The sequence below is a fragment of the Pungitius pungitius genome, chromosome 13 (assembly GCF_949316345.1).
Source record: "Pungitius pungitius chromosome 13, fPunPun2.1, whole genome shotgun sequence".
Lineage (NCBI taxonomy): Eukaryota > Metazoa > Chordata > Actinopteri > Perciformes > Gasterosteidae > Pungitius > Pungitius pungitius.
The window spans coordinates 10387116-10401375 of NC_084912.1; the positions used below are offsets into that span (position 1 = coordinate 10387116).

The 14260-nt window shown below is 42.4% G+C and overlaps 1 protein-coding gene and 1 long non-coding RNA gene across 4 annotated transcripts in view; one reads left to right on the plus strand and one right to left on the minus strand.

The window, feature by feature from the left end:
* The window catches only part of LOC119214063 (collagen alpha-1(XIX) chain), a 113220-nt gene that overhangs the window by 16802 nt on the left and 82158 nt on the right, over window positions 1–14260 (plus strand). For all 3 annotated transcript variants that reach the window (XM_037465484.2, XM_062566583.1, XM_062566584.1), the window contains one exon: window positions 1159–1203. In XM_037465484.2, the coding sequence (XP_037321381.2) occupies window positions 1159–1203 (45 nt within the window). The remainder of the gene's footprint in view (window positions 1–1158; window positions 1204–14260) is intronic.
* On the minus strand, window positions 2746–4833 carry LOC134135265 (uncharacterized). Its single transcript, XR_009957227.1, has 3 exons — window positions 4583–4833; window positions 3824–4245; window positions 2746–3673 (listed from the first exon to the last, which is right to left on the minus strand). It is a non-coding gene; the product is annotated as an uncharacterized LOC134135265 (long non-coding RNA).

Consider the following 14260-nt stretch of genomic DNA (forward strand, 5'->3'; position numbering starts at 1 on the left):
CTGGGAATTTGCTATCTGCTTCCCAACATGTGTGCGTGGTTCCCTGCTAAGCTCAGTTCAAATGAGCTGGAAGTGAGTTTTTTAAAGCTTTAAACTTGAGTTATGTTATATCTTCAGTTGAAGAGGACAAACACATCTATTCTCACACCTTTAGCATAGTTTTACTTTTATAAATAGATGCATTCAGGAAGGATTTTTTTGTCCTGGCACGTGGCACATGACAGTGCATGTGAAACCCATCCTGCCGACATGTTGGTATTTGCGTGTGACTGTGGACACATTTTGGTATCCACAATAACTCGTTTTACATACATGATCGAAATAGCATACTTACATCAAACAGTCCATCTGTACGGTGCTCTGATTAGATTGTGGAGCTCCATGGTGCTTTTATTTGTATGTTGATGTGCTTAAACTGTTAATTTGGAGCTGCTAAAGCTCCTAGATGCTTTAAGAGTTCCAAGCCGAGAGACATCCTCACATTGACTAAAAATATTCCTAATGAATGCATTTAATGTCTTATGTTGGTGATATCTAATCATCTTCGCAACATTAAAAAAATATTTCACACTCCCCTCCCACACAATCCCTTTTGATGTAAACACATTGGATCATTGCATTCATTACTGTTTGATATCTAACCTGCTTCTTGCAAATAATTCACACATGTGTGGTTATGCTCATCTCTTGCTGGTTTCATGGAATGACAACTTTTATCACAATCTCAAAATAAAGCGGCACACAGATTGAAGCGAACCTTTTGAAGCACTATTTGGCTGTTTTTCCCTGTGCACATTACTACTGACCAGAATCCTGCTTGGATGGTAATCTTCTGCATCCACTTTCATGCTCTTTCGATTAAAGCCGGTTGCAAAAAAAGCTAACAAATAGTTGTCGGGACTAAAAATAATTCTCTGCAATACAGGGCCCCCTCTGCAATGCAGATTTTAAGAATTGCACTGTCTAATCAAGTTAACCTTCATTCTTTCTATGTGTGTGTGTGTTTGTCCTTCTAATAAGAATTGTGTTATTAAAGGAACATTTACTTTAGCAAATTATGAAGACCTTCAGGGTGTAAAAGTGTGAAAAAACAGATTAATGTATAACCCTTCCAAAGGTAATTTCCTTTCCTTTTAACTTTTAATCCTGTCATTTCAGGGGGAACTTGGATCAGATGGGAAAATGGGAATCAATGGGGAGAAGGTAAGTACTTCTATCTCCAGCAGACATATATTCCATACATAGCACATCAGCCTGGTCCAGCTTCGTCAGGGAATCAATTCTTACAGGTTTTTCATTTTCTGTGTTATGCCCCGGGGGAAGGAGTAAAGCGCAGGTTTCAGCCTGTCTGTTTTCAGGTGCCTGTCATATCTGAAGTGGATTTAGGTGTGTTCGAGCCTGCAGTGTCCTTCTGTAGTAAAATGAGTTGATGTGCATGCTACCATAAGCTTTGCATACTAATGGCCTAAACTCATTTTCTCAAATAGCCATTGTCCCTTCTCTGTCTTTCCAGGTTAAACTTTACTGCTTCTTTATAAATCTGCCCTCGGTGATGAAAGCAGTGAATGTAAAAGTAACGTGAACCACGACAACACCTGCGAGTAAACTTTTTCACATCTTCTTTCACTAAAGGCAAATGCCGTTGAAGTGATTTCCTTTTCTTTGTAATCAGTGAAAGTATTTGTCGCTGCGGGCGGCTGTGGCTCGGTGGAGAACGGGGTCGGCCTTTAATCAAAGGTTCGGCGGTTCGATCCCTGGCTCCACCAATGTCCGGGTGGCATTGGCCTAAAATACTTAAAAGGCCTTAAATTGCTCCTGTGGCTTTGACCAGGGCGAGGTGAATGGTGTGGCGTGTTAGCGGTGGCAGGTTTCATCAGTGTGTGAATGGGTGTGAACGGGGGCAATGATGACAGGACGAGTTAAAAGCGCTTTGAGTGATCTAGAAACTAGAGCAGTGCTACACACGGACAATCCCTTCACCATTAGTGCTTTTTATTCCAAAGTTTGGTTTGATTCAAAGGATGCTTTGCACTGGTTTGTCCCCAAATCACACTCTCAGTAGACCGTAGTGTTGCAGATGGTCAGTTTAAAGTCGCTCAATGAAGGGACTTTCTTTTCATCACCATCGCCCCCTTCGGCGATCAAACAGCTGCCACAGAAACCGGCCTCCTCGCAGGCTGCAGATGTGCGCTCTGCCCTGTCAGTCACTCTGAGAGAAACCAGAAAAGAAAGCCAGCGATGAACATAAGTATGTAGAGCTGAATGAGTATTGAGCTACAGTGTGTTTGAAGTGGAAGGTCTAAGTATTCAAAAATATTTTTTTATAAACATAATAGAATTAGGTAAAATGGTACACAAACTGCTGTGGTAAAGAAGACAAAACACACATGCTGGCTGCATTAAAGGACCACAATCATGAGCAGAATTAGAAATACTGATTATTTATGCAGTATGTTTTCATTTTGCAGCAGAAATAATCCTGCTGTTGATGGAGAGGAAAGGCGGCTTAATGTTACTGTGCTCCTCATTAAAAACTCGTTGGTCAACGGGGAATGATCCGATGGGACAGAATATAGTGCACATCCGTTGATTCTCTCCTTTCACATACAAGGGATTTAAGGAAAAAATAACTAGATTAATTAAAGCTGCAAGCAGCGATGAACGGGCCTTCGCCTATTCTCGCACGTCGGGGTGGGGCGGCGGTCGGCCGGGCTCGCGGGTCAAAAAAGACTAAAGAGACTAAACAAATCACTCTCGGGGCTGCCATTCAAACCTGAATCTGCGGCCTCGCGAACGGAATCCACCGACGCCGGGCTGTTGCCCCGCTGCAAAAGACCTGCGGAGTAATTGTTACGGGTCTCGGGCACGATGACCACAATAAGTATCACAGCAACACTTGTCTCGTTCTCCAGTTTGCGTCTGTATAATTGATTCAACACATATACACATCCAGTGCATTTTTCTTGTTCTGTATATCTTAGATATCATAAATGCAGTCTCATTTAAGGTTAATTCACAGAAATATCAACCTGTAATTACCTTAGCTGTTATTACGGCCTACTATAGTTCCCATTGACCAACTACATAAGGGATATTTCCACACCATGTTGACTATGATAAACGTATACAACTCTTATTCACATATGGACATTGCACTTTAGAATGTATATTCATTAACTCAGCATGTACCAAACCATATTGTCATGTAAAAAAACCAAAACATGACCAAACATGACTAAATAAATCACTGCCCTTGCATACTGAACAAATATTGCATTCTGGATTCATTTTAAGTCACATGAGGAGTCTTGTGCATGCCAAGAATCAAACCCTGGTTTACTGCGCCAGGGGCCAACGCTCTGCAGATGACCTATATGGTCCAATACAATTTCACAATCGAAACGTCACTCAAATAGGATTGGTGCCTCTCTTGCAAAAATACAGCGAATTTTAATACTTAAATGAGAGCTAAAGGAGAAAATAAACGCAGTAGGTCACATAAGTTCTGTCGGATGTTCAAGTTGCCCAGAAGGATGAGCGGCGAGCTGTCATCTGGAAGTTGTAACTCTTCCATTCGTTGTAGAAGTAAATAACTTCTTCTCTGGAAGGATCATTTTCCGCTGTGGTCCAGTCGACTTGGGTCTTTGCCACGATTGCCCGCGGTGAAGCCCACCTGTGCCGTGTGGTGGAAGAAAAAAAGAAGGCCAAATTATTACATCCATCGAGAGTCACACGATATGGAATGCTGTTGTACGAATGCGGGAAGAAGTCTTTTACAATTATGCAGACAGAACAAAATATACATAAAGAAATGCTTTCCCACCTCGCTGGAGTTGAAAGCCACGTGTCCCATGTGCCATTCCCAGTGATGTCCTCAGACTGGTGGCATGACTTTGCACGGGCCATCTGAAAATATTTGAGCACCAACGTGTATTATCAGAATACGATTATGGCTGTCAACAGATTATAGACAATTGACTAGTTAATCACACGTTTTGAAAACATTTATCTTGATTACAATATTTTTTTCTCTTATATTAACTGTTTACAGTTTAGTAATTTGTGGTTTCAACTCCATAATGAGCTTGACGTGTGTATATTATTTCTTTGGAATGAGGGGCATATTAATCATATCATTTAATGTTAGATTCATGCTCATTGTGAAGGCAATAAATATATAACATATTGAAAAGCATTGAAGACGCACAATACATTACGTGTCATTTAGCTGCGCCCGGCTGCACGCTGCGGGCAGATTATAGACAATGAAGTTAAACAACAAAGTAGTTAAGTTAGCTGCTGCGAGCACGGTTCTACTCAAAGTGTGTAAATAAAGTGATTCAATCGGGCCAAGTTATTTAGGGCACACGGAAACGTAAACAAAGTGGCGCTGATAGAGTGAAGAGGGGTCTTTTATCCCCGTGAAGCTACCGTAGTTAGCTTAGCTAAAAGACGTATGCTGGTTGTTATTGTTCAGTGCTAAATAAAAACCCTCTTGAATGTAGAACACAACTCACGTCTGGCCTCATACCATGACAGGCACATTAATGTTGACAATTAACTTCGTTAGCCTTGTGTTCACCTTTCCTGCCGGTCCGTCTCTGACCGTAGTCGGAGTTTGCAGGGGGAGGCGTTGCTGTCTGCTCCAGGGCCAAAGTACTGTCGGCTAAGTAAACTTTGGGGTTAATTCCCTTCGTCCCGGGGTTGGTGAATAAAAGTCCGCTTTACTTTCTTTGAGGATTTATTAATCTAACACTGAGTAACAAAGTTACAGTACAGACAATTCTCCGGCCGCTACATCCACTCCGTCATCACAACAACAACACAACTTCCTCATGCGCTCTCCCCCTCCGTAGCCCGTGCGTGTAGCTCTTAAAGGGGCCGCACCATTTTCTCTAGTAACATCACCATGACGTATGTTGCAGAATACGTCTATTTAAATCCAGATGTAAATATATTGAACTGTCCGTGTTATTTGTCCAGGTTAGATGTGTCGTAACTCGCAACCAGCTGCCCGGTCCGCCAGCTGAGTGCCTCAGTCTGCTGTTTCATTCTGTTCATGTGCCACGGAGCAGCTTCTGTCCTTAAACTGAAACGATTTTCACAAACCTGCTCTTAAGTGTAGTTGTTTAAGTCAAACACATCAGCAAGGAGCGTAAACTGAATCATTTTGTTCGTTAGATCAGACGACACGCGTTTAAAAAGAGGAGGAAAAAAAAATAATTTCGTCGGGAGTCGATCCCACGACCATAGCATCGGGGGGCCAACACCTTACTCACTGAGCTATTCTTTCAGATGGATTTGAGAATTCGAAAACTCACTGAAATAGGATTGGTCACTCTCCGCCAAAAATACAGGAAGTATTCACACTAAAAAAATTATAACTGCCTTCCTGTTTGTTTTAGAGAAAATTCCTCAGAGACTTTTTTAAGTCTCCCTTTAATACATTTGGTAAAAAATCAGCGGACTTGTCGGTCAAACAGGATGCGGGCGGGGCTTCGTCAAAATCTTCCAGGGGGCGCAATGGAGGCAATTTTTCAATTTTGATCCAAAACTGCACATCAGGTCTGTAAAGGTCATCACGTAGGATACTCACAGAGGTTTTCAAGAGTTTTGGAGTCTGCCGAGGCGCAGAAGATGTGCTTGAACTTTCATGCGAATATGTCGTCGCCACAGCAACAAAGTTGGTCCAAAACTCCCAATTCTCACTGTGAGCCATCGTCACAGTCTTACGTCTTATATTCCCAGATTTGAAGTTGATCAGATTAAAGGGCTAGGAAATGGACATGTAAATGTACAAACTTTGCATTGACCTAAGCCAATAGGTGGCGCTATACTTTTTCGAAAATCACTGCATGGCATTACTTAAAGGCCTACACAAGCATCATGAATATACATTTATAGCCAGAAATATCAATGTTCCTTGGAGTTATACCATTTTACATTTTGGAAAAAAATCTTCGAAAATTGTCCAAACTGCACGCACGCTCACGCCCAGGTAGTTTTATGAAAACTCTTGATTTTAATAACTTTTGACCCCAAGGGTGTCAGGAACCAGTTGCCAGATTTTGAAATGGATCGGATTTAAACTCTCGGAGGAGTTCATTCGTTTGTAAATGCAAAAATTGAAGGAAATGGCCAAAAATACACAGAATCACCACAGCGCCCCCTAATGTTCAAATATTCTGGGAAAATTTGGGGATGTTCTAGGACTCATTGTGAACATGTCCTCAAAATTTGGTGAAAATGACGGTTAGAAAAAAAAAAAGTTATAGGCCTTTGAACTTTCAGGACACAAACCTACAAACTTCATTGGTCCATAACTTTATTGAAAAATGAGATATCAACATTCTTTCAATAACTTTTGATCGCATCGAGCCAACGATCATTTTGCCGAAGATTCCGTAAGAATCGGACCAAGCGTCTGGGAGGAGTTCGCAAAAACGTGTTTTTCACAAAATTCAAAATGGCGGCCATAAAACGGTAGGCGCATTTGCATACCATAATTTTTTTTGTGTACAGCACATCCAAGAGAACCTGTGTGAAAAGGTTCCAAGTCGATCGGTAAAAGTAAAAAAAAAAATTAACATTGTGGCCACTTTGGGGGGCGCTAGAGAGTTCTTTTTTCTCTCCTCTAATTGCGGGACCCGAATCATACGTCAATTTTGCGCACTTCTGATGCGCGTGCAAAAATTCAAGAGTTTTTGAACATGATGAAGTCCCCGAAAGTGCGTTCGAAGTGGCGAAATAATAATAATAATTAAAGCTGCAAGCAGCGATGAACGGGCCTTCGCCTATTCTCGCACGTCGGGGTGGGGCGGCGGTCGGCCGGGCTCGCGGGTCAAAAAAGACTAAAGAGACTAAACAAATCACTCTCGGGGCTTCCATTCAAACCTGAATCTGCGGCCTCGCGAACGGAATCCACCGACGCCGGGCTGTTGCCCCGCTGCAAAAGACCTGCGGAGTAATTGTTACGGGTCTCGGGCACGATGACCACAATAAGTATCACAGCAACACTTGTCTCGTTCTCCAGTTTGCGTCTGTATAATTGATTCAACACATATACACATCCAGTGCATTTTTCTTGTCCTGTATATCTTAGATATCATAAATGCAGTCTCATTTAAGGTTAATTCACAGAAATATCCACCTGTAATTACCTTAGCTGTTATTACGGCCTACTATAGTTCCCATTGACCAACTACATAAGGGATATTTCCACACCATGTTGACTATGATAAACATATACAACTCTTATTCACATATGGACATTGCAATTTAGAATGTATATTCATTAACTCAGCATGTACCAAACCATATTGTCATGTAAAAAAAACCAAAACATGACCAAACATGACTAAATAAATCACTGCCCTTGCATACTGAACAAATATTGCATTCTGGATTCATTTTAAGTCACATGAGGAGTCTTGTGCATGCCAAGAATCAAACCCTGGTTTACTGCGCCAGGGGCCAACGCTCTGCAGATGACCTATATGGTCCAATACAATTTCACAATCGAAACGTCACTCAAATAGGATTGGTGCCTCTCTTGCAAAAATACAGCGAATTTTAATACTTAAATGACAGCTAAAGGAGAAAATAAAACGCAGTAGGTCACATAAGTTCTGTCGGATGTTCAAGTTGCCCAGAAGGATGAGCGGCGAGCTGTCATCTGGAAGTTGTAACTCTTCCATTCGTTGTAGAAGTAAATAACTTCTTCTCTGGAAGGATAATTTTCCGCTGTGGTCCAGTCAACTTTGCCATGATTGTGACGCCAACCTGTGCCGTGTGCTGGAAGAAAAAAAGAAGGCCAAATTATTACATCGATATGTAATGGAATGCTGTTGTAAGAACACAGGAAGAAGGCTTTTACATTACATGTCATTTAGCTGACGCTTTTATCCAAAGCGACGTACAATAAGTGCATTTCCACATAGAGATACAAACTCAGAAGAACAAGTAACAAGAAAGTACATTTTTCATTAACTAAGCAGTTTCAAAACATGTTAAAGATAAGTGGCATTATAAGTACAATTTAAGTGCTACCATTTGTTAGTGCTACGGTTTGCTAGTGTTTTAGTCAAGGTAGAGTCTAAAAAGGTGTGTCTTGAGTTTTCGACGGAAGATGGAGAGGCTCTCTGCAGTCCTGATGTCATCAGAGAGCTCGTTCCACCATCTGGGAGCCAGGACAGCAAAGAGTCGCCATCTCGTCGAGTGCTTTTCTCTCAGTGAGGGAGGAACAAGCAGCGTGGCAGATGCAGATCGGAGTGTGTGGGTTGGGATGTAGGGTTTAACCATGTCCCGGATGTAGACTGGTCCCGATCCATTCACAGCGTGGTACGTCAGTACCAATGCTTTGAACTGGATGCGGGGAGCCACTAGTAACCAATGAAGAGAACGGAGAAGCGGTGTGGTGTGGGAGTATTTCAGAAGGTTGAAGACCAGTCGAGCTGCTGCATTCTGGATGAGCTGCAGTGGTCGTATGGCGGTAGCAGGGAGACCCGCCAGCAGAGAGTTACAGTAGTCGAGGCGAGAGATGACAAGAGCCTGAATCTGTACCTGCGCCGCCTTCTGAGTGAGAAGGGGTCGTATTCTCCTGATGTTAACGGTGTTCGCCAAAGTTAACAGTCAGGTCCTGAGTGGGCGAGTTTTTTCCAGGGAAGAGAAGTAGTTCAGTCTTGTCGGGGTTGATCTTCAGGTGATGGGCGGACATCCACTGGGAGATGTCAGTCAGACATGCAGAGATCCGTGCCGCCACCTGAGTGTCCGAGTCGGGGAAGGAGAGAATTAGTTGGGTGTCTGTGTTTTACAATTATGCAGACAGAACAAAATATACATAAAGAAATGCTTTCCCACCTCGCTGGAGTTGAAAGCCACGTGTCCAATGTGCCATTCCCATTGATGGTGGCATGACTTTGCACGTGGCATCTGAAAGTATTTGAGCACCAACATGTATTATCAGAATACGATTAGGGCTGTCAACAGATTATAGACAATTAACTAGTTAATCACACATTTTGTAAAACATTTATCTTGATAACAATATTTTTTTCTCTTATATTAACTGTTTACAGTTTAGTAATTTGTTGTTTCAACTCCATAATGAGCTTGACGTGTGTATATTATTTCATTGGAATGAGGGGCATATTAATCATATCATTTAATGTTAGATTCATGCTCATTGTGAAGGAAATAAATATATAACATTGAAAAGCATTGAAGACGCACATTACATTACGTGTCATTTAGCTGACGCTTTTAAACAACAAAGTAGTTAGTTAGCTGCTGCGAGTAGTAGTGTGTAAATAAAGTGATTCAATCGGGCCAAGTTATTTAGGGCACACGGAAACGTAAACAAAGTGGCGTTAATAGCGTAAAGAGGTGTCTTTTGACGCTGTAAAGCTACCGTAGTTAGCTTAGCTAAAAGACGTATGCTGGGTGAGACTGGAGAACGCACAAGGAAAACGTAATCACTCACCGTCAAAGGCGTTTCCACTTCGTTGAGTACATGTGGACGTAAGCACCGGTGTGTAGTTAGCAAGCTGGCTGACTGGCTGCTCCATCCGGCAGCCGCTAGCTCCACTCGCTATCCCAGTTAGCTGTCCGTGCCGTCGAGCAGATATAACAAGCCCTTAAACAAAACGTACCTCACTGGCTGCACACATCCAAGAGGGAATGAGAACACTTTGCTTACATCCACATAGTAGTAATAGTTCCTGAAGTATAGGTGTGTAGTTAGCAGTTTAAAATACGGAGCGGTGATACTTTGCCTGTTCAACACAAAACCGGAACATGCGCAGACTACGTGCGCGGCTGTGCGCACGTAGTCTGCGCATGTCCGTCAACCAAGAATAGGGAATTCTGGGTGATGAAGTTCTTTAACTTAAAATTTCCCCGTAACATCTATTTACATCACCAAACGTGTTTGCATCTCCACCCGTATGTTGCAGAATACGTGTATTTAAATCCAGATGTAAATATATTGAACTGTCCGTGTTATTTGTCTAGGTTAGATATGTCAAACCCGCGACACGCTGCCAAACGGCTGCGCCGTGAGCCAGCTGTCCTGCATCAGCCTTACCTTCTTCTGTCAGCTGTATGCGCGGCCACGGAGCAGTTTCTGGCCTTAAACTGAAACGAGTTTGACATACCTGCTCTTAAGTGTACAAAGTCCATAACCTCAGCAAGGAGAGTAAACTGAATCATTTTGTTCGTTAGATCAGAAGACACGCGTTTAAAAAGAGGAGGAAAAAAAAAAATTGATTTCGCCGGGACACGATCTCACGACCATAGGATCGGGGGGGCGGTTTCTTACCAGGAGAGCTAAACCTTCTGATGGGTTTGAGAATTCGAAAACTCACTGAAATAGGATCGGTCACTCTCCGCCAAAAATACAGGAAATATTCACACTAAAAAAATTATAACTGCCTTCCTGTTTGTTTTAGAGAAAATTCCTCAGAGACTTTTTTAAGTCTCCCTTTAATACATTTGGTAAAAAATCAGCGGACTTGTCGGTCAAACAGGGTGCGGGCGGGGCTTCGTCAAAATCTTCCAGGGGGCGCAATGGAGGCAATTTTTCACTTTTGATCCAAAACTGCACATCAGGTCTGTAAAGGTCATCACGTAGGATACTCACAGAGGTTTTCAAGAGTTTTGGAGTGTGCCGAGGCTCAGAAGATGTGCTTGAACTTTCATGCGAATATGGCGACGTCACAGCCACAAAGTTGGTCCAAAACTCCCAATTCTCACTGTGAGCCATCGTCACAGTCTTACGTCTTATATTCCCAGATTTGAAGTTGATCAGATTAAAGGGCTGGGAAATGGACATGTAAATGTACAAACTTTGCATTGACCTAAGCCAATAGGTGGCGCTATACTTTTTCGAAAATCACTGCATGGCATTACTTAAAGGCCTACACAAGCATCATGAATATACATTTATAGCCAGAAATATCAATGTTCCTTGGAGTTATACCATTTTACATTTTGGAAAAAAATCGTCCAAAATTGTCCAAACTGCACGCAAGCTCACGCCCAGGTGGTTTTATGAAAACTCTTGATTTTAATAACTTTTGACCCCAAGGCTGTCAGGAACCAGTTGCCAAATTTTGAAATGGATCGGATTTAAACTCTCGGAGGAGTTCGTTCGTTTGTAAATGCAAAAATTGAAGGAAATGGCCAAAAATACACAGAATCACCACAGCGCCCCCTAATGTTCAAATATTCTGGGAAAATTTGGGGATGTTCTAGGACTCATTGTGAACATGTCCTCAAAATTTGGTGAAAATGACGGTTAGAAAAAAAAAAAGTTATAGGCCTTTGAACTTTCAGGACACAAACCTACAAACTTCATTGGTCCATAACTTTATTGAAAAATGAGATATCAACATTCTTTCAATAACTTTTGATCGCATCGAGCCAACGATCATTTTGCCGAAGATTTCGTAAGAATCGGACCAAGCGTCTGGGAGGAGTTCGCAAAAACGTGTTTTTCACAAAATTCAAAATGGCGGCCATAAAACGGTAGGCGCATTTGCATACCATAATTTTTTTTGTGTACAGCACATCCAAGAGAACCTGTGTGAAAAGGTTCCAAGTCGATCGGTAAAAGTAAAAAAAAAAATTAACATTGCGGCCACTTTGGGGGGCGCTAGAGAGTTCTTTTTTCTCTCCTCTAATTGCGGGACCCGAATCATACGTCAATTTTGCGCACTTCTGATGCGCGTGCAAAAATTCAAGAGTTTTTGAACATGATAAAGTCCCCAAAAGTGCGTTCGAAGTGGCGAAATAATAAGAATTAAAGCTGCAAGCAGCGATGAACGGGCCTTCGCCTATTCTCGCACGTCGGGGTGGGGCGGCGGTCGGCCGGGCTCGCGGGTCAAAAAAGACTAAAGAGACTAAACAAATCACTCTCGGGGCTTCCATTCAAACCTGAATCTGCGGCCTCGCGAACGGAATCCACCGACGCCGGGCTGTTGCCCCGCTGCAAAAGACCTGCGGAGTAATTGTTACGGGTCTCGGGCACGATGACCACAATAAGTATCACAGCAACACTTGTCTCGTTCTCCAGTTTGCGTCTGTATAATTGATTCAACACATATACACATCCAGTGCATTTTTCTTGTCCTGTATATCTTAGATATCATAGATGCAGTCTCAATCAAGGTTAATTCCCAGAAATATCCACCTGTAATTACCTTAGCTGTTATTTCTGCCTACTATAGTTCCTATTGACCAACTACATAAGGGATATTTCCACACCATGTTGACTATGATAAACGTATACAACTCTTATTCACATATGGACGTTGCACTTTAGAATGTGTATTGATTAACTCGGCATGTACCAAACCATATTGACAAGTAAAAAAAACAAAATATGACTAAACATGACTGAATAAATCACCGCCCAAAACATGTTAAAGATAAGTGGCATTATAAGTACAATTTAAGTGCTACCATTTGTTAGTGCTACGGTTTGCTAGTGTTTTAGTCAAGGTAGAGTCTAAAAAGGTGTGTCTTGAGTTTTCGACGGAAGATGTAGAGGCTCTCTGCGGTCCTGATGTCATCAGAGAGCTCATTCCACCATCTGGGAGCAGGACAGCAAAGAGTCGCCATCTCGTCGAGTGCTTTTCTCTCAGTGAGGGAGGAACAAGCAGCTTGCCAGATGCAGATCGGAGTGCGTGGGTTGGGATGCAGGGTTTCACCATGTCCCGGATGTAGACTGCTCCCGATCCATTCACAGCGTGGTCCGTCAGTACCAATGCTTTGAACTGCATGCGGGCAGCCACTCGTATCCAAAGAAGAGAGCGGAGAAGTGGTGTGGGAGTATTTTGGAAGGTTGAAGACCAGTCGAGCTGCTGCATTCTGGATGAGCTGCAGTGGTCGAATGGCGGCAGCAGGGAGACCTGCCAGCAGAGAGTTACAGTAGTATTTGGTGTATTATCAGAATACGATTAGGGCTGTCAACAGATTATAGACAATTAACTAGTTAATCACACATTTTGAAAAACATTTATCTTGATTACAATATTTTTTTCTCTTATATTAACTGTTTACAGTTTAGTAATTTGTTGTTTCAACTCCATAATGAGCTTGACGTGTGTATATTATTTCATTGGAATGAGGGGCATATGAATCATATCATTTAATGTTAGATTCATGCTCATTGTGAAGGAAATGAATATATAACATATTGAAAAGCATTGAAGACGCACATTACATTACGTGTCATTTAGCTGACGCTTTTAAACAACAAAGTAGTTAGTTAGCTGCTGCGAGCACGGTTCTACTCAGTGTGTAAATAAAGTGATTCAATCGGGCCAAGTTATTTAGGGCACACGGAAACGTAAACAAAGTGGCGTTAATAGCGTGAAGAGGTGTCTTTTGACGCTGTAAAGCTACCGTAGTTAGCTTAGCTAAAAGACGTATGCTGGGTGAGACTGGAGAACGCACAAGGAAAACGTAATCACTCACCGTCAAAGGCGTTTCCACTTCGTTGAGTACATGTGGACGTAAGCACCGGTGTGTAGTTAGCAAGCTGGCTGACTGGCTGCTCCATCCGGCAGCCGCTAGCTCCACTCGCTATCCCAGTTAGCTGTCCGTGCCGTCGAGCAGATATAACAAGCCCTTAAACAAAACGTACCTCACTGGCTGCACACATCCAAGAGGGAATGAGAACACTTTGCTTACATCCACATAGTAGTAATAGTTCCTGAAGTATAGGTGTGTAGTTAGCAGTTTAAAATACGGAGCGGTGATACTTTGCCTGTTCAACACAAAACCGGAACATGCGCAGACTACGTGCGCGGCTGTGCGCACGTAGTCTGCGCATGTCCGTCAACCAAGAATAGGGAATTCTGGGTGATGAAGTTCTTTAACTTAAAATTTCCCCGTAACATCTATTTACATCACCAAACGTGTTTGCATCTCCACCCGTATGTTGCAGAATACGTGTATTTAAATCCAGATGTAAATATATTGAACTGTCCGTGTTATTTGTCTAGGTTAGATATGTCAAACCCGCGACACGCTGCCAAACGGCTGCGCCGTGAGCCAGCTGTCCTGCATCAGCCTTACCTTCTTCTGTCAGCTGTATGCGCGGCCACGGAGCAGTTTCTGGCCTTAAACTGAAACGAGTTTGACATACCTGCTCTTAAGTGTACAAAGTCCATAACCTCAGCAAGGAGAGTAAACTGAATCATTTTGTTCGTTAGATCAGAAGACACGCGTTTAAAAAGAGGAGGAAAAAAAAAAA